Genomic DNA, 27,860 nt, shown 5'->3' on the forward strand with positions numbered 1-27,860 from the left:
CTGTGCACGTATGTGTATGTGTGAACGCAAGAGGGAAATAGGGAAACATGTGTGTGTGTCTGACAGTGACTTAAGCTGTCCGTCTCAGCACGATGCTTCTGCTCTGAAATGACACACAGCAGTGAATCTGGCAACAATGAGGAGGACAGCGGCGAGGAAGATTCCTGGAGAGGGGCCGATTGGATATGCGTGGGCAGTTTTCATGAAATCTGTGTTTGATCTTCTGTAAGCTGGATATTTTACCTTCATTAATCTTTGGAATGAATGATCGGATTGCCAAAGCAGACAAAAGTGTCGACATTTAATATCACTTAAGGTAAAACTGTGAGAGTCCAAAGTTATGACAGTGTTAAAGGAATTAAACAAATCCTGTCATCATTTACTCACCCTCATGTCATGCCAGACGTGTATGACTTTCTTTCTTCTATAAAACCCAAAAAGTAAACGCAAGGAATGTTCTGGCCACTTCTGTCACACATACAATGAAATTACTTTTACTCCTCAAGGATGCATTCATCAAAAGTGACAGTAAAGACATTTATAAGAGTAAAAAGATTTCCATTTCAAATAAATGCTGTTCTTTTAAACTTTCTATTCATCAAAGAATTCTGAATAAAAATGTATCATGGTTTCCACAAAAATATTAAGCGGCACAAATGTTTTCAACATTCATAAGAAATGTTTCTTGAGCAGCCTATTATAATGATTCCTAAAGGATCATGTGACTCTGAAGACTGGAGTAATGATGCTGAAAATTCAGCTTTCCCATCACAAGAATAAATTACATTTTAAAATCTATTCAAATAGAAAATGGTTATTTATTTTAATATACAGGTTTGTAACAACATGAGGGTGAATAAATGATGTCAAGGTTTCCATTGGGTGATATTTCCCTTTAAATCGCTCAGACAGTATCAATGAAACCAGAATATAGTAAAAGGATGTGTGTTATCAACCCTTTGTTCTTATCCTCCTAAATCCTACCTGCAGTTTGCTCAACAATAGCAGGATATCTAGGGATCATCACTTGTACCCAGCCTCCCGTGTACAAATCAGTGCGTCTCCGCTGCAATGATTCCAGCACCACAGACAAACAAAAATACATGGCAGGAACAGCAAACTGGGAGACGACACACACCTTAAAACACTTCGAATCCATTATGTCATGATGCAGTCGAGGGGTCCACTTCAGGGACATCTTGAAGAGGAAACGTTTGTTTCTCTCTCACTCGTTCTCTCCACAGACAGAGACCCAGGCTAAACCAGGCAGCTCTTTTCTCACAAGCCACACTTCTGACAAACGCCATAAAATAGATTTTTCTGTGAAATTTTTGCTGCCCTTTCTGATTGTTGCTGTATAAATGACTTTAATTGGCTGTCACGGACACTTTGCATGTGGTCCACGGGCGGTCGTCTGGGCCTGAGACTAGTGCCGCCCAGGTTTCTGGCTAGAATACCTCATTTCCTTTACCTACATCATCAGAGTATAGCCACACATGTCGACAGGAACACACCAACTCAGTAGATCATTGTGTCAGCATCATACTAGGTGGATATTATAATGCCAGGATGAATAACAAATCAACTTTTACAATAAAAAGTTGATTTGTTGCTAACTACAAAGTGAAATACAGTAAAACAAAAATGTAATTACAGTAACACTGTACTTGAATTTTGAAGACTCAAATCTCTTTAGTTCACTTCAGTTGTGTACTGTCTCTGTCAACTTTGCATTCACACTGTTGTTTTAGCAATAACAACAACAACAATAATAATGTAAAATATTCATAATTATTTTTTTAAGCATTATAATTATTATTTAAAAGAACAGAAATGTTATTATTTAAAGATATCTATTGTACTGTAAAATATATTAATAATAATGAATAATAATATTAGTAGTAGTATTATACAATTAAAAATAAGAGAAATACAACTATTGTAACAATATACTGTAAATGAAAATAATTATCAACAATATCAATAATACTATGGAAAATATCAGTAATATATTACATATTTTGAGCATTATTATTATTATTTTTAAAAAAACAAATATGTTAATATTTATTATTTAAAAATAAAACAATGTATTACTTAAAATTACTATTATACTGTAAAATAAACAAATATTAAATAATAATAACTATTGTAATCTAAAATAAAAAAATAAGACTGTAATCAGGCTATACACACACACACACACACACACACACACACACACACACACACACACACACACACACACACACACACGAGTATATATATGAGAGAGTGTGTGTAATATTAATATTATACTTTAAATTATAAATTTTTTACAGTACAATGGTAATACTATGTATATATCTTCACTGTAAGGAGTAAAAGCCTCAATATTTTATTATGGTGGGAAACTGTAAATGTTTTAATCTGTGGGGATGAAATGCTGTGAATCTCTGTACACAAAACATCTATGAAATGTTTGTAAAAACCATGTGAATCTGTTGCTCTTAAGCTATAGGCAACTCAGGTCAGATATTATGTCACATGATTAGGACACATTGTTTGAGAAAGCAACCAATGGTTAACCATTACCCAAACTGCCTGCATTAGTCCATCACTGTAGCTCAAATCCTCATAAATCATATCACTGCATAAGCATATAGTGCTCAATTGTGTGAACTGCACAAAGTCACACAAACACACACGTCCTGTAGTCATGCACTGAAGCAGCCATATCACCCTGTAGCCCAAGACTGGTTGCCCACTGAAGATAAGCAGGGCTAAGCCTGGGTAGTACCTGGATGGGAGACCTCCTGAGAAAATCAGGTTGCTGCTGGAAGAGGTGTTAGTGGGGCCAGCAGGGGGTGCTCAACCTGTGGTCTCTGTGGGTCCTAACGCCCCAGTATAGTGACGGGGACACTATACTGTCAAAGATCACCGTCCTTCAGATGAGACGTTAAACCGAGGTCCTGACTCTCTGTGGTCATTAAAAATCCCAGGATGTCCTTCAGAAAAAGAGTAGGGGTTTAACCCCGGCATCCTGGCCAAATTTGCCCCTTGGCCTCTGTCCATCATGGCCTCCTAATCATCCCCAGGATTATCATTAAATTTCATATCGTAAATTTTATGTCGTATTCCTCCACAACAAAATACGACACGTGTCACATGGGATCAATCTATGATACTTTTGCGTCTTTTTTAAAAAGCTTGATGCTGGTCGCTATTAACTGCCATATGGACAAACGCGAGCAGGACATAACCTTTTAAAGGTGCTCTAAGCGATGTTGGGTGACGTCACTTCTTGTTGACGTTCAAAGTATTGTCAAACAAAACGGAGGCTAACTCGACCCTCCCTCCTCCTCATCCCGTCCCCTCCCCCTCCCTTCCGTGCTTCCTGAAACAGTCATGAACCATTTAGAAAAACCAAACTGGATTTACCCTGTCCAGCAAAAACAGAGCCACCTGAATGTCGGATTGGAAACGCTTTTGCCGGCGGAGTTCTCGCCAACTTTTGAACACTTTTCCGATGTAAATTTGGGACTTTGCGCATTCCTCCTCCTTTTCCCGATTCTTTGTTATTTGTTCATCGGAACGTCGTCTCATTTATCGTGTGTCAGCCATATAAAAATTCTCAAGAATACATTTTTTTAACGTTAGTCGTTATCGTTGTCTAGGACATCTCTCCTCTAGCTAACTTCCCTCTTCATGCTTCTCTCTCTTCCACTCCCCACACCGCCCTTCATGCGCATGCGCACTAACCCCCCAACCCCCACCCCCACCCCCAAATCATTCTTGTCGGTTATTGGCTGGAACACTGTTTGTTATGTTTCGTGGTCCAGGCTGGGCCAGTTTGTTTTTCTTGCCGTTTGTGGACAGGCTAGCGGATAGTGAGGAGATGTTTGCTGTATGTGACAAAAAAATGTTTTGCCTAAAAAACGTGTGACATTGCTTAGAGCACCTTTAAAAATTCTCCCTTTGCGGTCCACAAAAGAAAGAAAGCATACGGCATTAGAACAACTCCAGGAGTAATTTATGACTTGATTTTTATTTTAAGGAGAATTACCCCTTTAACTATTTCTCTAATAAGCTCCAAATGCATGAACACTCAGTAGGGGCCACTGCCAGTACAGGCTACATCTGATGCCACGCTGCTTGGTTCACAAACCCAAATGGCCTTTGCTACTCAATGCCGATCCATAAACGTAATATGGCTCTCCTCTCATGAGCACACATCATCTGAATGAGCTTTCTGCTATTATAATCATACTCATAAGTGGCTCACACAGGAAAATATAATGGAAATATATAATTGAGCTGTGGCAGGTGGATACTGATACAGATGCATTTCTCATATTGCGCGAGCGATATGGTCACGGAGTTATGCTGATGAATAGCTTGTTTTTCAAACAGATTGATTCGGTGGAGCTCTTGGGGAGTGGCGGCGGTCGATGGAGAGGCTTCGGGGCGCTGTTACACCGTGATTCATTTCAAACTGGGCCACGGGAGGGCGGAGGAAAAACAGCAAAGGATGAGAGCGTAAAGAAGCATGATTATTTTAACACGGAGAGCACAAGCGCTTTGATGAAGAGCCCGGGTATCAGGGGAGCAGGTTAAGACACCGTCTGAGAGGATGTTACTCACTCTTCCTCTCTGGTTTTATCCTCAGAGGACACAGAGTTCGGCTCGCACTTCTCTTTTAATATGACGTAGGCTTTTATGAGCTGTGTGTGAGAGAAAGAGACAGGAAGATATACTGTAATGGATACCAGGGTTGGGGAGTAACTAACTAAATAAACTGAAAGATCTTTCTTCGCAACACTTTCCCATCCTGCTTTACTGTGTCGATTAACAAAGAGTGTGGTTTTATGAGTTATATGATCATGTGTTCTCGTGTCCACTGGAGCTCATTGAAAGGCCAGGGGCTGGGTGGGTGTGACCCTGCTGTTGCCCTAGTGACAGTGGTCTGGTTACTGAGTGGAATGATTGAAGGCAGTTATTAGTAGAGCAAGGACACTCTCCATGGCGACCATTCTAGACGGGCCCCGGAGGGCCAGGGTGAGCTTTGATCACAGTCTGATGCTTTGACAGGCTCCCTACCCAAACAGAGCGCGAGACAGCGGAAGAGAAAGACAGGAAGAGAGACTTTTTTTGCATTTGAGTGTTTGTGGATTGCACAGATATTTAACAGAGCTTGCTTATTTGTTTATTTTATTTTTTTGTATATTATTTCAAACAAAATTTTATAATTTATAATCAGCCTAATATACAGTACCACTGAGAAGTTTGATGTTAGTAAGATCTTTTTGAACGAAGTGTCTTAATCTCACTAAGGCTGCATTTGTTTGATAAAAAATACAATAAAAATAGTATTATTGTGAAATTGAAAATATCGGTGTGGTGCTTGCGGAAGCGTAACACACGAGAATGAACCTCATTGGTTCTTGCTGAAGCTCAAACATGCTGCGTAACACGAGAATGAACCTCATTGGTTCTTGCGAAAGCTCAAACGTGCTGCGTAACACGAGAATGAACCTCATTGGTTTTTACAGAAGTTCAATCGTGCTGCGTAACACACAAGAATGAACCTCATTGGTTCTTGCTGAAGCTCAAACGTGCTGCGTAACACAAGAATGAACCTCATTGGTTCTTGCTGAAGCTCAAACGTGCTGCATAACACGAGAATGAACCTCATTGGTTCTTGCTGAAGCTCAAACGTGCTGCATAACACGAGAATGAACCTCATTGGTTCTTGCGAAAGCTCAAACGTGCTGCGTAACACGAGAATGAACCTCATTGGTTCTTGCTGAAGCTCAAACATGCTGCGTAACACGAGAATGAACCTCATTGGTTCTTGCTGAAGCTCAAACGTGCTGCATAACACGAGAATGAACCTCATTGGTTCTTGCGAAAGCTCAAACGTGCTGCAAAACACGAGAATGAACCTCATTGGTTCTTGCTGAAGCTCAAACATGCTGCGTAACACGAGAATGAACCTCATTGGTTCTTGCTGAAGCTCAAACGTGCTGCGTAACACGAGAATGAACCTCATTGGTTCTTGCTGAAGCTCAAACATGCTGCGTAACACGAGAATGAACCTCATTGGTTCTTGCTGAAGCTCAAACGTGCTGCGTAACACGAGAATGAACCTCATTGGTTCTTGCGAAAGCTCAAACGTGCTGCAAAACAGGAGAATGAACCTCATTGGTTTTTACAGAAGTTCAATCGTGCTGTGTAACACACAAGAATGAACCTCATTGGTTTTTACAGAAGTTCAATCGTGCTGTGTAACACACAAGAATGAACCTCATTGGTTCTTGCTGAAGCTCAAACATGCTGCGTAACACGAGAATGAACCTCATTGGTTCTTGCGAAAGCTCAAACGTGCTGCAAAACAGGAGAATGAACCTCATTGGTTTTTACAGAAGTTCAATCGTGCTGTGTAACACACAAGAATGAACCTCATTGGTTCTTGCTGAAGCTCAAACATGCTGCGTAACACGAGAATGAACCTCATTGGTTCTTGCGAAAGCTCAAACGTGCTGCAAAACAGGAGAATGAACCTCATTGGTTTTTACAGAAGTTCAATCGTGCTGTGTAACACACAAGAATGAACCTCATTGGTTCTTGCGAAAGCTCAAACATGCTGCGTAACACGAGAATGAACCTCATTGGTTCTTGCTGAAGCTCAAACATGCTGCGTAACACGAGAATGAACCTCATTGGTTCTTGCTGAAGCTCAAACATGCTGCGTAACACGAGAATGAACCTCATTGGTTCTTGCGAAAGCTCAAACATGCTGCGTAACACGAGAATGAACCTCATTGGTTCTTGCTGAAGCTCAAACGTGCTGCGTAACACGAGAATGAACCTCATTGGTTCTTGCGAAAGCTCAAACGTGCTGCGTAACACGAGAATGAACCTCATTGGTTCTTGCTGAAGCTCAAACATGCTGCGTAACACGAGAATGAACCTCATTGGTTCTTGCTGAAGCTCAAACGTGCTGCGTAACACGAGAATGAACCTCATTGGTTCTTGCGAAAGCTCAAACGTGCTGCAAAACAGGAGAATGAACCTCATTGGTTTTTACAGAAGTTCAATCGTGCTGTGTAACACACAAGAATGAACCTCATTGGTTTTTACAGAAGTTCAATCGTGCTGTGTAACACACGAGAATGAACCTCATTGGTTCTTGCGAAAGCTCAAACGTGCTGCGTAACACGAGAATAAACCTCATTGGTTCTTGCGAAAGCTCAAACGTGCTGCAAAACAGGAGAATGAACCTCATTGGTTTTTACAGAAGTTCAATCGTGCTGTGTAACACACAAGAATGAACCTCATTGGTTTTTACAGAAGTTCAATCGTGCTGTGTAACACACAAGAATGAACCTCATTGGTTCTTGCTGAAGCTCAAACATGCTGCGTAACACGAGAATGAACCTCATTGGTTCTTGCGAAAGCTCAAACGTGCTGCAAAACAGGAGAATGAACCTCATTGGTTTTTACAGAAGTTCAATCGTGCTGTGTAACACACAAGAATGAACCTCATTGGTTCTTGCTGAAGCTCAAACATGCTGCGTAACACGAGAATGAACCTCATTGGTTCTTGCGAAAGCTCAAACGTGCTGCAAAACAGGAGAATGAACCTCATTGGTTTTTACAGAAGTTCAATCGTGCTGTGTAACACACAAGAATGAACCTCATTGGTTCTTGCGAAAGCTCAAACATGCTGCGTAACACGAGAATGAACCTCATTGGTTCTTGCTGAAGCTCAAACATGCTGCGTAACACGAGAATGAACCTCATTGGTTCTTGCTGAAGCTCAAACATGCTGCGTAACACGAGAATGAACCTCATTGGTTCTTGCGAAAGCTCAAACATGCTGCGTAACACGAGAATGAACCTCATTGGTTCTTGCTGAAGCTCAAACGTGCTGCGTAACACGAGAATGAACCTCATTGGTTCTTGCGAAAGCTCAAACGTGCTGCGTAACACGAGAATGAACCTCATTGGTTCTTGCTGAAGCTCAAACATGCTGCGTAACACGAGAATGAACCTCATTGGTTCTTGCTGAAGCTCAAACGTGCTGCGTAACACGAGAATGAACCTCATTGGTTCTTGCGAAAGCTCAAACGTGCTGCAAAACAGGAGAATGAACCTCATTGGTTTTTACAGAAGTTCAATCGTGCTGTGTAACACACAAGAATGAACCTCATTGGTTTTTACAGAAGTTCAATCGTGCTGTGTAACACACGAGAATGAACCTCATTGGTTCTTGCGAAAGCTCAAACGTGCTGCGTAACACGAGAATAAACCTCATTGGTTCTTGCGAAAGCTCAAACGTGCTGCAAAACAGGAGAATGAACCTCATTGGTTTTTACAGAAGTTCAATCGTGCTGTGTAACACACAAGAATGAACCTCATTGGTTCTTGCTGAAGCTCAAACGTGCTGCGTAACACGAGAATGAACCTCATTGGTTCTTGCTGAAGCTCAAACGTGCTGCGTAACACGAGAATGAACCTCATTGGTTCTTGCTGAAGCTCAAACGTGCTGCGTAACACGAGAATGAACCTCATTGGTTCTTGCTGAAGCTCAAACGTGCTGCGTAACACGAGAATGAACCTCATTGGTTCTTGCGAAAGCTCAAACGTGCTGCATAACACGAGAATGAACCTCATTGGTTTTTACAGAAGTTCAATTGTGCTGCGTAACACACAAGAATGAACTTCATTGGTTCTTGCTGAAGCTCAAACGTGCTGCGTAACAAACGGGAATGAACCTCATTGGTTCTCGCACATCAAGTGAACATGCTTGAGCTTCTGTTTACCACAACTGATGTGTGAGTGATGAATGTTTATATGTGAATAAAAGCCTAAATTCAATCTGTTCATCATATAAAGCTTTCTGGAGAGTACAGAAAGCTCTTCATTTGTGATCCGAAGATGAACAAAGTCTTAATGGTTTGGAATGACATGAGGGTGAGTAATTAATGCCAGAATTTTCATTTTTGGGTGAACTAACCCTTTAATTTCTTAAAAAAAATCTTCCTTACCTCCAAGCTTGAAGCTTAATGAATATAAAAAAAGTACTGTTTGACCATACGAGTGTGAAGGTTGCTTCCCATGTAGTGTCCCACATCAGCCAGTTATGAGGTTCTATTTCAGTCAGAAAGTAGACGATAAGAATCAAGGCAGCTCAATAGGGTTCAGAACAGTTTTGTTTGACTGAGTGCAGCTTTAGAATCTCAGAACAGGTGTCATAACACACAGTCATTCTTCAGCGTGATTGGACACAGAAACTAAAAGTGGGCGTGTCCCAGTGATGCTCTCATGGATCTCATCTGGTTCATCTCACTCCGTGTCACCACAGGCCGCTGGGCGTTACAGTGGTGCTGGTGTGTCTCCTTTAAGGAGTCTAATACGTCAACATAAGGCAGACAGACAGGGCATCGAGAGGCAAACTTCCTTCGAGAATAAATGACTGTGCTTGTTCATAGGTTTGTGGAAAACAATAGCTGAGGGCAGTTGGTTCCTAACACACACTTTCTGTTATGAAAAAGCACTGAGGCAGGATGGAGCTAGTCAAGACTTCCAAACACTCACCAATTCTCGTGGGACCACAATAGATTTGTTGTAGTGGGACTAAATTTATGATTCATATGCGGAAGGTATTCTGTTGTCGGCAGGAGAGTGGTTGTTATTTAGTTAGTTTTTCAATGAAACGTATGAGAAACAAGTTCATAGTTCTCTGTAGTGTTGTTGAGACACATTTCTGTGAATTCATTTTTTTTAAACTGTATATTTCAGTTCTTTTAAAAGGGCAGTACAAAAATGAACTGTCTGCCATGACTTACTCACCTTCATGTTGTTTCAAACTCTTTTTCTTCAGTGGAATACAAAAGAAGATATTGTGAAAATGTTTCAGGCTTCTTTATTTTTTTGTCCTTGGTCAATAAGCTGAAATCTTCAGCGAACAACATGTTGTTTACAGATGGTTGTTAAAATTATTCAATATTTTAAATAATTAAAATTGTTATGTTAACCTTTTGAAGAATATGAATGTAAAACTCTGGTCCAAAACCTAGTGAGCTGCCTTACCATCTACAAAGACAGCTGGCATCTAAGGGAGCATCCTGAAATGGAACCTTAAAGGAAAACTCCGGTCAATTTTAACATTGAGCTCATTTTTTTGTAAATTTGGAGTGCTGTCAGTACAGAGAACAACGACAAAAATCGGTGTTGCCTACACCGTGTTATCCTCTTTTTAAAATTTGCACCCTGTTGACTTAAATGGGGCAAGTTTTAAACCTGCTTTTAGCCTCTTAACATCCTTGATGTGTCATTACAAGTGCCCAGCCATGTGAGTGATTCCTTTAGAGTCAACACGCGGTGAATCTGACTGCAGTAGATGTGAAAGATATGAATAAAAATGATGTTATTTCAGCCAGCGCTCATACCTGTATTTACATCCTGTTTTCGGTTGAAGTCCAGAGTAGTCGATTGTCGAGTTCACGCGCATAGGTTTAGTACGTACGATCATGCGCCCGAACTCGACAATCGACTACTCTGGACTTCATCCGAAAACAGGATGTAAATACAGCTATGTGCGCTGGCTGAAATAACATCATTTTTATTCATATATCTTTCACATCTACTGCAGTCAGATTCACCGCGTGTTGACTCTAAAGGAATCACTCACATGGCTGGGCACTTGTAATGACACATCAAGGATGTTAAGAGGCTAAAAGCAGGTTTAAAACTTGCCCCATTGAAGTCAACAGGGTGCAAATTTTAAAAATAGAATAACTCGGTGTAGGCAACACCGATTTTTGTCGTTGTTCTCTGTACTGACAGCACTCCAAATTTACAAAAAAATGAGCTCAATGTTAAAATTGACCGGAGTTCTCCTTTAAAAGTGAGTGATTTGGAACACTCTATATCACAGAAATATAACCCCACACATACAGTGTATGACATTAACAATTGATTACAAAACGGATAGTTCCGGTCCTTGATTCTGATTGGTTGAGCCAAGTTCGAAGCCATTGTAAATTACTCAACAAACATACACCTGTGACCGCATTACATTAGTATTATTGCGCAAGTGCCGTTTGTGATTCTTTGTTGCTGCATGTGTTGATTGGCAACCTCTTTGGAACTACATTGCTTGGCGGAGGAATAAATGTGTTATAATGTTATATTTTTGTTGCAGGTGTTTATTTTATGAATAAAATAAATATTAAAATGAATATCTGCTCCGCGTCATGCCTAACAACGCCCCTTAGCTGTTCTAAATTCACTGTAAATCATGGCTTTGCGGGGCTTATTGCTTTATTTGAATAGAGGTAAAGCAAAAGGAACAACATATGCATAAATATACAGTGCCTCCAAAACACTGTTTTGAAAGGCAAAGTTGGGGTTTGGACAATATCAGCATAAATCCTTTTTTCAATTTGCCTTGAAAGGTGAAAACAAACTATTAAAACAAATGTTATTGGACAAAACATTTTTATAAATAGAATATGGAAAATATTAATTTTATTTATGCATTTATGCAAATTTTGTTTTATTAATCACAACATATATTATATTTATACATTTATACCAAGAAATTATGCTGATTTTGTCCAAAAACCTCACTTTGCCTGGGGTGTTTCAAAACATTTTTGGAGCAAATTTATATGATTCTTTGATGGTTTTAAAACTGTATTAAAATGATTATTATTATCGTTAATTACAATCTTTATTATTATTATAATTTACTAATGATCAATTATTTCATCATTATTTATTTAATATTATAAATATTTTTTTATTTAATATTATAAATTATAAATATTTAATTATTTGTTCATAAGAATTCTTATTATTTAAGATTTTTCCTGGAAATTACCATTTAAAAACCACCTAATTTTTCAAGGTTTTCCCTGATCATGGCAGATTGCAGGAATGGACCTTGTTTGAGCAGACGGGATGAAAATGATTATAAATTGAGAGCAGATGGACATGAAGTAAAATTCCCGGGTGGCTTCGGAATGAAACTTGCTGGAGTTGGATGGAAAAAATCCGTCCTGTTGTAGACTTCTACACTCCAGTTTAACTAGTCTGAAGCTGAGAGACTGTGAACTCCTGAGTGTGTCTGATTATAAAGTGCTGTGTGTGTATTTGTGTGGGTTGATGTGTGTTTAAAGAGTCAAGACTTATTCTCTCGGCAGAAGCCAGAACTTTGTATGTGTGTGCGTGTGCATGATACGTGTCTCAACTAGACGGAGGAGGGTGTATTTTTAGTTGGGACTACACTCTCTTATAATGAGCACACCCCCACTGCGATGCCGACACCTCACTGAAACACAGATCACAGTGAGTGAGAGAGAGAGAGAGAGAGAGAGAGAGAGAGAGAGAGAGAGAGAGAGAGAGAGAGAGAGAGAGAGAGAGAGAGAGAGAGAGAGAGAGAGAGAGAGAGAGAGAGAGAGAGAGAAAGGGCTACCAAAGGGAATGCAAGATGATAGCAGAAAAGTTCAAAATGACAGACCAAATAACCCATACGAGGATACAAGAACAAACAAACCTCAAACCTAAAAACTCAATAGGATTACTCACATGAATAATAAAAACCAACATTAGCATGAACCCATTTGAATATTTCTAGCACCTCTGATGTTAACCAACAAATTTCAGGAAAGCCACATTTGTTTCTTATTTCTGCATATGGCAAGCGCCATTCTAACACTAAGACAAAGTCAAACGTTGCAAGCAGAGGGAGTAAACTCACTGGTAAGACTCATTGACATGGTGATTGATAACCGGCTGAGCTACTCAAGGATGACCATTAATTTTGTGATGAGCTTGTGTGGACTGAGCACTTGATTGACAAAGAACAGGTCTCGTGATTCAGAACTTGCAGTTCTGAATTACTAACAATGACTAACAGTTGATTTTGGTCACTTTCACGTCCATTTCATACTTTTAAAAGCCCTCTAAAAAGAATAGTCAACTGTAAAACATCTACTATAAGATAATGAAATATTTGGCATTGCAAAACAATTTTTTCATCATAATGCATGCACTGATCTTAACCATGTGAAGCCTGAAATATGAAACAATGGTCTGAAAAGTATTTTTAATGCAATGGAACAAAAATCTACAAAAAAGTTTGGATATGTGTTTTTGTTGTGTAATTGATCAGGCTTGTATGGCTCATATACAGTAGTATTAAATGCAGAATATGGAGCTCATACTCAGAGTAATTTTTTTACATTTTATGCAGATTAAAAACTCTTTTGTCACTCTATATCTTACAATAATATGTCTATGTAAGATGATATTTAAATTCTTAGTTTTATGATCAAAGTCTGTATTTTTTATTGTGGGAGACAAAACAATGCAATAAAATGATGACTGAGTGAGATGAACAAATAAATGTTCATCAGAAGCCAGATGTATCATATTTAATCACTTTTTAATGTGATTTTTCCAGAAAATTATCTTTGGACAACCAAGTAAACCTAAGTTGCTAATAATATACAATTATACTAAAATGCCCTTTACTTCAAGTTCACTTTATTTGTATAGCACATTTACAACAGTCACTAGGCTGACCAAAGTGCTTTACAGAACAACCAGATTAAAATATAGTGCATATATTTTAAAAAAAGACCTGCATAACAACACATAAAACACAAATAAGCGAAACCTTAAAACCGGAGTGACAAAACAGTATCAGACTCAAATATAAAATAGTAAAACAGGAGTAGCAAAACAATATCAAACTCAAATATAAAATATTAGAACCAAACATTAGAGAAGAGATCAGTATACTAAAGAAAACAGGTAGGTTTTTAACAGAGACTTGAAAACAGACAGAGTAGGGGCCGTTCTAATCTCAAGGGGCAGGGTGTTCCAGAGTCGTGGCACGCTCCCCTCTACGCTTGAGTCTAACGCAAGAGACTACCAGCAGAGCCGGGTCATAGGATCTTAGGCTTCTGGAAGGAGTGTAGGGATGGACAAGTTCAGAGAGATAGGCAGGAGCTAAGTTATGTAGAGATTTAAAAACAAAGAACAGAATTTTGAAATCTCTGTCGAATGGCAGCCAGTGTAGAGATTTGAGAATCGGACATATGTGGTCATACTTGCGACACTTATGTAGAAGTCTGGCCGCAGCATTTTGGACTAACTGAAGACGAGCAATTTGAAAACTTGATATACCGCAATATAAGCATGGACAGCCATTTCCAGAGTTTTCGGGGTGAGAAAGCCTTTGATTTTAGCCAATAGACAAAGTTGGTAGAAACTGGAACTGATAACGGATGAGATCTGTTTGTCAAATTTTAAAGGCTGGTCAACAAGAACACCAAAGTTCCGCACCTCTGGGGATTTAAAAGCCGATAGACTCTCTAACTCTGGACTTAAACACTGAGAGTTTTCATTTGGGCTGAAAACAATGACCTCAGTCTTGTCTTCATTTAGGAAGAGGATATTTTGGGCTAGCCATGCTTTACCCTCCTCTAAGCATCGACGAAGAGAATTCATCGCTGTAGGGTTGTTTCTCTTGATTGGAATATAAATTTGAGTGTCGTCCACGTAAAAATGAAAGGATACGCCATGACTCCTTAGAATAGCGCCCAGAGGTAGCATGTACAGTATAGAGAAAATAGAGAAGGAGCCAAAATAGAGCCCTGTGGAAGACCACAGGTCAGAGGTGCCATAGAGCTGGAGAAATTACCCATCTTTACTCTAAACTTTCTGTCAGACAAGTATGACTGAAACCATTTCAGGACAGAAGCTTTTAGACCCACCCAAGACTCAAGTCTACATAGAAGAGTTGGGTGGTCAATGGTATCAAAAGCTGATGAAAGATCTTAAGAGAACAAGAACCACAGTATCTCCGGAATCAGTAGAGAGATAAATATCATTTAACACTCTTAGGAGGGTGGACTCAGTGCTGTGAGCAGACCTAAAATCAGATTGAAAAACCTCATATATACAATTATTTGACAAAAAATGTTGGAGTTGATCCAGCAAAATTTTCTCCAATAGCTTAGAAATGAAAGGTAAGACAGAGACAGGCCGAATTTTTTTAAAAACAGAAGGATCTAGTAAAGGCTAATTGAGCAGAGGAGTGACCGTAGCCACTTTAAGACTGGCAGGAACAGAGCCCGTTTTGAGACACTTGTTGATAAGATATACCATACCTGGCCCAACCGAATCAATGATTCATTTGAAAAATCTCGGGTGAATGATACCATTAGGACAAAATGAAGGTTTGAGCTTGACAATCACATCCTTCAGTGTCTGGAGGTTGATAGAATCAAAAACCTCCCAAAAAGCAGAAGCAGGTGTCAAGATTGGGGGGGACAGTTAAATTAGGGCAGACACTAAGTCATAAGTTGTGGTTTAGTTAATAAAAATTCTTAGGAAGCCTTCACATAGAGCATCTGAGGCAACAGACAGTGTGTTAACAGAAGGATTAACAACAGACTGAATGACAGAAAACAGATCCTTTGGGTTAGAGTGACTGGATTCAATTAAGTTTGAGAAATGAGCAGGAGGAAAGAGAAATTCAAGAAATTTACTTGAAAAAAGAATAATCAATCAGATGACAAAAGCCATAGATTGTGTACAACAGGTTTTTCAGCAACGTTTTGATCATGTTGACAATTTAAAGGCCTTAGAAATTTGTGTATCAAATTCTTTATAGGGTTAAATGCCCAGCAATGGAGAAATATATTTTTCCCCAAATGGTGTAGTTGCATCTACCAGCAGGGGCAAACTGTCAAACACTAACATATCCCTTATTTTGACACCCATTTAGAAAGTTAACTGTATGTTTGAAACCATCCATTACCTTTTGTCAGTGGGAGGTGTTTCCTGGTTCGCTGGTACCTCCTGTAGATCTGGAAGGTTGGCGAAGTCATCTTGCTCAGCCAATCCGATCGCGAGGGACAGCACAACCATCTTCCCCTCTCTGTCACAAAACAAAGAGGCAGAATCAAACAAGTGCTGAGCAGAACCCATTACAAACTAGAAATGAAAGCTTATCAAAATAAACTTGGATGTTGGCTTGACAAAGTGTTGCCTGAAAGGTAAAAAAAATGTTTAGTACAATAACACTATGTTGGCATAATAACCTATCTATCTATCTATCTATCTATCTATCTATCTATCTATCTATCTATCTATCTATCTATCTATCTATCTATCTATCTATCTATCTATCTATCTATCTATCTATCTAGCATCAAATCATCGTATTAGAATGATTTCTGAAGGATCATGTGACACTGAAGACTTAAGTAATGATGCAGAATATTCAGCTTTGTCATCACAGAAATAAATACATTTTAAAATATTCAAACAGAAAACAGTTTGTAGAAAAATTGTAATAATAGTTTACAATATTACTTTTAACATGAACTCAAATTTTCCAGTTATGTGAGATCCTCTGTCCACATTTATACATTTAAAGCTACACTGTGTAGGATTTTCTCCCATCTAGCGGTGAAATTGTTTATGACTACCAACTGAATATTACTTTCTAGCCCCTCTTATTTCGAGGGCGTTTTAACTCCTACGGTGGCCGTATTATTTCAAATCTGCCAGGAGTCGCGAGTAATCTCCCCCTCACATTCGTCACGGTGCAACAGAGTGTAAAAACGCGAAAGGCGAAGCTTTAATTTCCAGGTATGTCCCTCTTTGGCTAATGTATTTTCAAGATGGAGGCGCAACATGGCTGCCGCCATTCGAGCGACTCGTTCGTATGTATTCTAAATGGCAGATTCTACACTTACGAGAATACTTGATTAGTTGGTAGAAGTAATTACACATTAATGAGCACATATCATTTTGAAAGAACAAAGTGTTTTTTTCTAAGAATCAACTTAAAAAATTACACAGTGTAGCTTTAATGCTCTGTTGTAATAAAATGCAGTAATTTTAGAAGACACAACTGAGACAACATTAATGCTTAAATGAAACACAATTGAGATCACCATTATGTTTCATAATATTGCAGAGAAAGAGGAAAGAAAAATCACTAATGAGTCTGCAGTTAGATTAAACAGAGAGCAAATGGAGAACTGTCGAGAGCTCTATAACGTCTCAAACCGTGCTCTGCTTTGTCAAAGATGCAAATGCAAGCAAAAAATAGAGATCTATGAAAGAATTTTTGGAGAGACCTCTGAAACAAAGTTGACACCAATATGAAACATAACTGCGAACTCCATTAAATCTCCTGAAGAATGAAAGACTAACCTCTGAGCAATACATTATCCGGTAGGATCTTTCTCTCTAAACCACAAATTTTCCCCCTTCTCTCATTAATCAACAGGTTTTATAACGATTTACGCTCATAAAGAAATTGGCAGACTGGCATGTAAAACATGCTTTGCTGGCGGCTACGACAGAATCAGTGTTACACAGGAGCGCATTAAGCCCACACACACGCGTTTATCGATTTAGTCTTAAACATCACCCTTACAAGGGCTGTAAATGGCCTTCACAAGAGGCATCGGCTCAAATTCACAGCAGGGTCCTAAAGGGAGATTCGTGTCTCCTCTCTGATTTCATCTTCAGATAGCAAGAGTGGTCAAGGCCGTGTGCATCATATCAAAGGATTGATTGAGCACTGCACACAAAATGCTCTTGGTAAACTTGAATAGAAACAAAGGGCAGAGATGCATGGAAAAAACTGCCGAAAAGTAATATTTAAATATAAATTTTTATATAGGCTAAATTGGATTTTAAAAATGTTTTTTATACATAGTATTTTTATAAATATTTTTAAATAAATGTATTTTTTCAAAATAAAACTTTTTAATCTATTCTTTCAAAAATTTAATTTTGCAACAATTTTTTAAATAAATGGTTTTTTTGTGTGTGTGTGTGAAATAAAACTCGAATTTTTTTAATTTTTACAAATACTTTTTTGCTTAAAAATAATAATTGTAAGCTTCCCTTTTGTCTATATTCACAGAAAATAATCATCTGTTCACCATTGATTTGTTGTTGTGTGCGTTGAAATCAATAAAGCGCAGCACTGCTAACATCCACTAGAGTAAAACCTCAGCGCTCATGAGGCCAGAGCTTCACGGCTCCGGCGCTATACAGCACAAATCACTCACGTCGCCTGAGCAGGCACGAGCTTAATTGCCTGTCAGACAATCATGGTATCAGGGAATTAGAGCTGGAGCCAGTTACAGTTACACAATCCTGTAAAGTGAAAGATTATTGCCAGTGTGCTAAAGGATATTAACTGTGCTGGAGATTAAAATCGAAACTTGTGACACACAAATATTAAATCTACACGCCTCACACATTTACACTACCAATCAAGAGTTTGGACACACTCACCCATATTCATATTTTATTACCATTTTCAACATTTTAGGATAAGAGTCATCAAAATAATTACACCATAAAAATTGAAGAATAGAAATGATGAAGAGAGCATTAAATACATAAATAAATAAATAAATAAATGGGCTTTTTGTTTGTATAGATTACAGCTCTGCTCACAAATAAAATAAAATAAAATAAAATAAAATAAAATAAAATAAAATAAAATAAAATAAAATAAAATAAAATAAAATAAAATAAAATAAAATAAAATAAAATAAAATAAATTAATTCAAGCAGAATTTCTACTAAAGGCAAAAACCTTTACATCAAAATGCTTTTACAATCATGAGAAACATAAATTTACTCAAGTGTGTCCAAACTTTCAACTTTGGAGATTAAAATTGAAACGCGTGGCACACAAATATTTATTGAACGCAAAATTAGATCCACACCCCTCACACATTTACACTACCAACACACCCACCAATATTCATACTCTATTACTATAAAAAAATTAGAATAACATAATTTACAACTAAATATAATAATAGAATAACTCAAGTGTCCAAACTTTTAATTGGCAGTGTAAACAAACAGGGAGGATAAAATATATTTCTGTTAGAGATGTTGTCTGGCAGGTAGAGCACAAGTTGTGCTCTTCACTGTTCCCGCGACAATAAAGGCAGAAACTCTAAAGTTCTCTATGACCAAATGGAAATCATACTTGCTTCCTTAGACAAAGTCTCTCTCTCTCTCTCTCTCTCTCTCTCTCTCTCTCTCTCTCTCTCTCTCTCTCTCTCTCTCTCTCTCTCTCTCTCTCTCTCTCTCTCTCTCTCTCTCTCTCTCTCTCTCTCTCTCTCTCTCTCTCTCTCTCTCTCTCTCTCTCTCTCTCTCTCTCTCTCTCTCTCTCTCTCTCTCTCTCTCTGACAGTTAATCATGCTAGTAATGATGGTGAGGACAGGAGATCAATGCTGTGTAGAGTTGATCTGCCAGCGGAGAACACATACTGACTTCTAAACCATTGACCACACACACACAATCACCTATAGGGATTGTAAACGGCTAAATGACCTTGGTACAGATCCACACACTCAAACAGGCTCGTGTGTAAGATTGCAGACACACAAACACACGCACAGAATTGAATTTTGTAAACACAGAGATAATAGAAAAGCAGTTACTTCATTCATTCATTCTTCTCTTTTCTGTATTCACATAAGTGAATGGGTTTCATGAAAGATATTGGATAATTGATTTAGTTGTTAAGACCTGATTATGGCTTTGCTTAGGTTCAGCTCTTCTAACAATACGGTGTTGACTGCACCACTATTCCACAGCAGTAAAGAAAGAAGTTCATTTATTGGTAACACTTTACAATAAGGTTTCATTTGTTAACGTATTAACTAACATAAACTAACAATGAGCAATACATTTGTTACTATATTTATTAATCTTTAGTTAATAAAAATACAGCTGTTCATTGTTTGTTCATGTCACTTCACAGTGCATGAACTAATGTTAACAAATACAACTTTTGATTTTAATAATGTTTGAAATTAACAAAGATTAGTAAAGACTGTAGAAGTGCAGTTCATATGTAAATTGCGTGAGCTTATTTTGTCTATTACATTGAAAGATCTGAAAAAGCCCATACATTTACACACCCATAGAACCTTCCCCTAAAAGAAATCAGGACAGAAGTGGAAAAAAGAGACGAATTAAAACACCAGGTGTAACCGGGAATGTGTCTCCCTTGTCTACTTGAGATCTGATCGACCAAAAAGCATCTTAATACCAGGTGTAAACAGCGCCTCAGACGTGGATAAACACTCATCTATTATGTAAAGAGGTTCCCCCACCTCTACGACGCAGATCGAAATTTGTGTCCGCTTAAAGATAAAGATAGACACAGTTGAATAATCAACGTCCTCTGGCTCTTCTCCCACCCTGTGGTGCACAGGTGACAGGTGTAGAGCCATGAAGAAGACACTCATACCAAACAGATGGGCAAACAGAGAGAGAGACAGAAGGGCGCAGAGAGAGACAGGACGCAATCAGGCATGAGTAAAGCGACAGAGCACGACGAGAAACAAAGTGCCTGGGCAGACATGAGCAAGCAACAGTGCGGAAGAGAAGTCATGAATCAAGCATGACCAAGTGACAGTGTAAAGAAAGGACATCGCATGATCAGATGGGACACAGTCCTGCTCAAAAGACACATATGTGGTGTGTTTTGGATGCTGGTGTCGCCATCAGGCTTCATAACTAGCATAACCAACACAAGGGAGAAACTGAATCAATAACTATTCTAGCACACCAGACAGACCTACTGTAAACCATCATCTAAATCTACTCTGGTTTGAACTGGTCTTTTCAACAGAGTAAAAACATTTGAGTAAAGACACGAATATTAGAAGGATTTGCTTGGGGGCAAAAACATCAATCATATTCTGCATTATTAGAAATAGGGAAGTTACTATGGAAGCATTAATAAAGTGAGTGGTGTGGCAACCTGCAGCTCATCAGACAGATGTAAAGATTATAAACAGATGGTGAATATTCACACAACCAGCTGCACATGCATGGGCTCCAGAAACAGGACTATTTACAGCCCCTAAACAAAAAAACAACAACAAAAAAAAAAACCCACTGATACAACAAACACTAATACAACAACCAATACAATACCATATTTTCATATTATTGCTATATCTTGCTCTACCTTTTTGCACAATATCCAGAGCCATATAAAATTCAGAGAATCAAAAACTCTTTAACAAAACATATAACGCAATACATAGGAAATAACCTTTAAATCAAGCAATAAATGACTTAAGTCAATAGTTATTTACAGGCTCACAAAATAATACGAAAAATAATTAAAAGATATAATAAATTAAATTAAAACAAAAAGAATTCATTAAAAAGTAATTATAACAAATCGAGAAATTAACATTTGTTTTCAACAAATAAAATGGAATATTTTCCTTTAAAATGTTTTATTTAATGTAAAAATATTAATATAATTAATATAATTTAATATTGAATACAAATTATGCAAAATACTGTTTAGGCTACATCTCTCTCACTTCTTTATTATTATTTTTTTGAATGCCCAACTTCAGCTTCAATCACAGGGTTCTCTACAGTGTATAATATAGCGGATTATTAAAATAACTCCACCATTATCCTCTGTTCGACACCCTGCATCCAATACAATACTGTCAGGAGTACCACATGCATGAAGTAACTTGGAGGATGAGCTGCTAAAACTGAAGACATCATAACATTGGAAGGAAGCAGATGAGCATCATGGGTAAGTCCAATTAGAGACTAAATAAATGCATTACAGATTAAACGTGAAGTGTGTAATTTATACTTTCTCCATTCCCAGTTTAGTGTGCAGTTTAACTACTGTAGCTCAGACTACATGGAAATTCTGATTATAATTGCGATTCCAGTTGATACCACAAGGGGCGCTACTAGTGGCCTCAACTTTAAGCTGTTAAATGTCACCCCCCATTTGAGCATAAGTAGATCTGATCTAAAATTGTTGTAGATTTAAGGTCGGTATCTCTCAACAGATTATTGAAAAGTGAGAGCGGCTTCAAAAAATGAAAGTGTAAAAAGGTTATAGAAGTTTACGTTTATTGTAAAGCAAATGAACTGAACTTTTTGGAGAAAGAAATTATTTTATGCAAAATGTATATTTTACAAAATAATTTAATTTAAATAATTGCTAGAAAATCAAAGTCATATGTCTAATCAAGCTGTGTTCCATATGTGAAGTTGATATCACAAATATTGAGCCAGCTAAAAGGAATTAAAGCACCATTTCCATGGTAATGCAACGTCCAATTGCACAACTGTTTTCATAGGATGAATTTTAAACAATTAAGCTTTTGAATGATTATTTATGATGACTGCTAAAATATGTGATCTGGAAAAAAGGCAATAAAGCAAATAAAGTGCTACAGGGACAATGAAAGTTAACTTTAAGTTATAATAACGGTAAGAAAAGATTTTTTTTAAATGATTAGACTGGTATTTGATACTCACAGGAATGACTTGACGTCCATGCCTCTGGTCCGGATCTGTCCCATCACGTGGTCAAAGCTTCCAGGATTGGACCGCGATCGTGCCCCTCCACCCGACCTGTAGCGGGACGCCCCTGCCCCAGCCGGGCTACCACGCACCCCCCGCGGGCCCCCCCGGTGGCCCCCACCCACGGGCCCGGTGTGCAGCTGGCCCAGACTCTGGGAGGTGGCTGGGGGGTCGTTGGGGCCTGGAGGGGGCTGGTGGGTTAGGGGCTGCTGGAGGCTTTGCTGCCTGACCAGGGGCCTGGGGCGGGCTGCTGAGGACGGGATATGCTCCAAAGTGGAGGTGGTGGAAAGAGAGGGGTCCCCAAAACTGGCACCGAATAATACGAAAGGGGCCAAGTTGTGGGGCGAGACGAAGACGAGAAACAGGGACAGAAAGGAAGTCACAAGATAAAGGGAAGAGAAGGTAGACACGATTAATGAAGACCAAAGAGACCGAAAAGGACAAGGGAGAGGAAGCCAGATACGAAAGAAAAGACGACATAATGAGGAAGAGTGTTGGGGCACAGAAGAGAAACAAACAAGACCATTGAGTTGAGGGAGGGAGGGAGGGAGGGAAAGGTAAGAGAACGTGAAGGAACAGACATTTTAAGATGTCCATTGGGGGAACAAAGGCACAATGAGGGAATGAGGGAAGAAAAAGAGAGTAAAGTTAGGCAGCAACATTAACAAAATGTGCAACATTAACTAACACACATTTTCCACTGACGGTGCTGGTCCCAGAGCCTCTGGACAATCTTGAACTGGATTTTTACCACAGAAAACGGTTTTGATTTATTAGTTGCATAATTAAATTACTGACTGTAGCAACTTCAGATGTCATAAAATATGTTTGTAAAACTCGCAAGACCTGTAAACAAATACCACAATAAAGTCCAAGAAGGATAGGATCTTGTGCCACACCGGTTCTGACAAGATTCACAGTTCCTCCGGGACGAGCACCTGCACCATTTCAATGGAAAAGGGGTAATTGCTTTTCTTGTGGCATGGCCTGATGAAGGAGTATATCTTGTAGACCCAACTTCCTCCCACTAAAGATCTCTCTACATCTACTGTGTTTCTATGTCTTCAATATCTTAATTCAATTATCACTTCTACCCATTCAACCCTTCCCAACAGCTTCCTTTGCTCTGCATCATGTCTGATTAGTGTAAAGTCCCATTGAGCTGTTCTGTTCGATGCTAATGCTCTACTGGAGGATTGACTGCACCAGGGTTAAGCGCCACACACCCTTATCAAGGTCCCAGTGCTGTAATTCTCGCACGGTACTCAAGGGAGGCGTCCCTACTGACAGTATTTGTGAAGGGAATGAATAGCAGCAATAACTCAAACTCTGCCACTACACTTTTTATACACGTTTCAAGGTTGCAAAAGGAACAGCGGCGCATTAATGGACATGAATTCATGTAGATGAGTTAAATGAAAGAATTACTTCTGCGACTGTCTTTTGAATGTTACAGTGGGAAGCTAGTATGATTGTTAAAGTTGGTGAGTAGGCATTTCTTACTACAGGACATGACATGATTTAGCCAAATAGGACGTATTCCTGGATCAACATCCTTTGTCATTCTTTCTCAAACTATAAAAATATTTTACATTTAGTAATTTGTTCAATCACACTTGTATGTTTTCATACAATCTATGTATACCCCAGTGACGATTACATTTAGCGGTGGGGTTAGCTTCATGAATACTTTCTCGTACATTTTCATAGAAAATGCCACCTGGTGGAAGACATGTTTTCCCGTGAGATCGGGTTGAACCTTAACCATAACTCTAAGTAATGGTTATGGTTATAGCCCCAAACCAGCCCTACAGGCCCTTTTACATGACTCATGTCAAACTTCCCCAATGCATTATGGAGTGAAGCCACACTGCGTGCAAATGACATTCAAATTTCAAACAATTTCTGCAATGACTTTTGAAGTGTAGCTAATGATTACCAGGCAATCTGCATGATAAATCATGGGCGGTGCCAACACAAATAATCAAAAACAGATATGTTGAGTTGTACAACAACTCAAGTTGTACAACACAACGTAGGGCTAAAAAACAAGCATTATTTGTGGTTTAGTTATGATTTTTACTTTTCCTGCTTTTCCTACCTTTTAATTTCTAGCACTGCGTTTTTATATTTACAATAAAATGTTGGATTTCCATTACAATTTTTCTTGTTTCATTAACAAAAAGTAACAAACTGTAAATCACAGTTCCATAAATTCAAAAACCCACCTTTGCAGGAAAACAAGGGATAATGATGCAAAATATTACTTAGTGTTCAGCACCTTCATACCAATACTTCCAAGACAAAACTTTGTTACTTGTAGCTAACTATGTTAGCCAACAAGATACAATGATCTTATTGACAAATCAGTAGAATTATCTGATATATTCTGAGACTGATAGTAAAATAGCACAATACCTGGACATCAAAGCAGCGCATGGCTCTTGTTTTGAGAGTTGAACTGAAGGCTTGAAGTGAGTCATGTAAAAGTGTCTTTAGATTAACCCTCACGCTAAAATCTGATTGATTGATTGATTGATAGCAATTTTGTTCTGACAAGGAAGTTGGTACATGAACATATCCTATTTTAAATCACATTATGCCACAAGCATGTTGCGACGGCACTAGTTTCACACATGACTTTTATCATACGATTACATACATACACATATATATGCATATACATATAAATATGTGCATGTATGCAATGCAGTATATCACCCTGCACTTACACCCATTATGCAGCTTGAGCTGTCATTAAGGAACTTACGTTCCTCATCTACTCGTTTTCTCATCTCTGCTTCAGTTCTGTGTTATAAATAGGTTTTGAAAGCAAGGAAGAAAAAGAAGTGTGTGGGGGCTGCGGACTCAGTCGAAGCAATGATCAAAGTGAGAAAACACAGAGGCAAAAGAAAGCGTCAAAGAATAAAAAAAAATACAGCTCCCCAAAAGAAGCATCATTGTTTTAGAGGGGAAAAAGAAAGGTTTTTCTGGTTGGATTCATCTAGCCTCTAGCCCTTGCCAGACATGAATACTGTGTGAAATTTGACATTAAAGTACAAACGCTTTGTTAAAGACCGGGCTCGAAAAACCAATTTTAGGCAATTTTAGGCCAGTACTTCTTCAGATGAACTTAAAATATTCAGTGACTAACAGTGCACATCACATTAATAAAGCTTCTGTCACATCCTCTGTAACGCAGGGCAATTTCATATTGGAAAGATATAAAGGATCTTATCCTCTCATGGCTAAAACTAAGTTTAATAAATCAATGTATTTGCTAGTCTCACCTTAAAGGAATAGTCCAATAAAAAAAGAAAAAAATACTGCCATTATCTACTCCACTTTTATTATAAGGAAAACAGTGGCCAAAAAATAAAAAAATAAAGAAAATACATAAAAATAATATTAATATTTAATATATATATATGTGAGGAAAATAAGTGTTTGAACACCCTGCTATTTTGCAAGTTCTCCCACTTGGAAATCATGGAGGGGTCTGAAATTGTCATCGTAGGTGCATGTCCACTGTGAGAGACAATCTAAAAAAAAAAAAAATCCAGAAATCACAATATATGATCTTTTAACTATTTATTTGTATGATACAGCTGCAAATAAGTATTTGAACACCTGTCTATCAGCTAGAATTCTGACCCTCAAAGACCAGTTAGTCTGCCTTTAAAATGTCCACCTCCACTCCATTTATTATCCTAAATTAGATGCACCTGTTTGAGGTCGTTAGCTGCATAAAGACACCTGTCCACCCCATACAATCAGTAAGAATCCAACTACTAACATGGCCAAGACCAAAGAGCTGTCCAAAGACACTAGAGACAAAATTGTACACCTCCACAAGGCTGGAAAGGGCTACGGGGAAATTGCCAAGCAGCTTGGTGAAAAAAGGTCCACTGTTGGAGCAATCATTAGAAAATGGAAGAAGCTAAACATGACTGTCAATCTCCCTCGGACTGGGGCTCCATGCAAGATCTCACCTCGTGGGGTCTCAATGATCCTAAGAAAGGTGAGAAATCAGCCCAGAACTACACGGGAGGAGCTGGTCAATGACCTGAAAAGAGCTGGGACCACCGTTTCCAAGGTTACTGTTGGTAATACACTAAGACGTCATGGTTTGAAATCATGCATGGCACGGAAGGTTCCCCTGCTTAAACCAGCACATGTCAAGGCCCGTCTTAAGTTTGCCAATGACCATTTGGATGATCCAGAGGAGTCATGGGAGAAAGTCATGTGGTCAGATGAGACCAAAATAGAACTTTTTGGTCATAATTCCACTAAACGTGTTTGGAGGAAGAAGAATGATGAGTACCATCCCAAGAACACCATCCCTACTGTGAAGCATGGGGGTGGTAGCATCATGCTTTGGGGGTGTTTTTGGAGTGACTCTGTAAGAAGCATATCAAGGTTCTGGCATGGCCTAGCCAGTCTCCAGACCTAAACCCAATAGAGAATCTTTGGAGGGAGCTCAAACTCTGTGTTTCTCAGCGACAGCCCAGAAACCTGACTGATCTAGAGAAGATCTGTGTGGAGGAGTGGGCCAAAATCCCTCCTGGTGAAAAACTACAGGAAACGTTTGACCTCTGTAATTGCAAACAAAGGCTACTGTACCAAATATTAACATTGATTTTCTCAGGTGTTCAAATACTTATTTGCAGCTGTATCATATAAATAAATAGTTAAACAATCATACATTGTGATTTCTGGATTTTTTTTTTAGATTATGTCTCTTCACAGTGGACATGCACCTACGATGACAATTTCAGACCCCTCCATGATTTCTAAGTGGGAGAACTTGCAAAATAGCAGGGTGTTCAAATACTTATTTTCCTCACTATATATATATATATATTTATTTATTTAGTTAATAAAAAAAATAATAATAATAAAATAAAAAATAAAAACCAAACAGGCTATGGAACAGCATGAAGTTGATTAAACAATTTTCATTTTTGTGTGAACTATTCCTTTAACTCTTAACACTCTTTCACTGTGCTAAATATTTGGTTATTGAGGAAATACCTAACCTCCGTTGTCAAGAAAAATATTTCTCAGGACAACTCTCAAAGCAATCCTGACAAACACTAACATTGTCATCTGCACTCATCCAAACAAGAGTTGAAGGAGAAGTGTTGGTGATTCTCAGAGTCCTCCAGTAAATCATTAGGCTTTAGCAGAAACCTGTAGTTGCTTGTTATTACAAAGCTTCAAGACATCAGGTGCTAGAAACGCTGATGGAGGATGTGTGTGTGCAAGAGGAGAAGTAGAAATATATGAGGGGAAGGGAAACCACTCTACCATTTATAGGTTGAAGATGGGATTGGACAGAAACATGAAATGAGAGAAACAGCTTTGGAGGACTGAAAGATATGCGACTAAATAGAAAAGAACAAAGTAAGCAAATTATTTTAATTCATCAGTGAAACAAA

At 38.5% G+C, this 27,860-nt stretch overlaps 1 protein-coding gene across 3 annotated transcripts in view; it reads right to left on the reverse strand.

Annotated features, from left to right (window-relative positions):
* Nucleotides 1-27,860, reverse strand: part of syt7b (synaptotagmin VIIb) — a 136,765-nt gene that overhangs the window by 25,741 nt on the left and 83,164 nt on the right. For 2 of the 3 annotated variants that reach the window (XR_013820552.1, XM_079866502.1), the window contains exons 5-6: nt 22,375-22,725; nt 15,824-15,943 (exon numbers count right to left, since the gene is read on the reverse strand). Coding sequence is in view for 2 of the 3 variants with exons in the window: in XM_079866502.1 (XP_079722628.1) it covers nt 15,824-15,943; nt 22,375-22,725 (471 nt within the window). In the remaining variant the exon portion in view is untranslated. The remainder of the gene's footprint in view (nt 1-15,823; nt 15,944-22,374; nt 22,726-27,860) is intronic. The other variant, XM_079866503.1, reaches the window with a different exon arrangement.

Source organism: Squalius cephalus, assembly GCF_949319135.1.
Source record: "Squalius cephalus genome assembly, chromosome: 3".
Taxonomy (NCBI): domain Eukaryota; kingdom Metazoa; phylum Chordata; class Actinopteri; order Cypriniformes; family Leuciscidae; genus Squalius; species Squalius cephalus.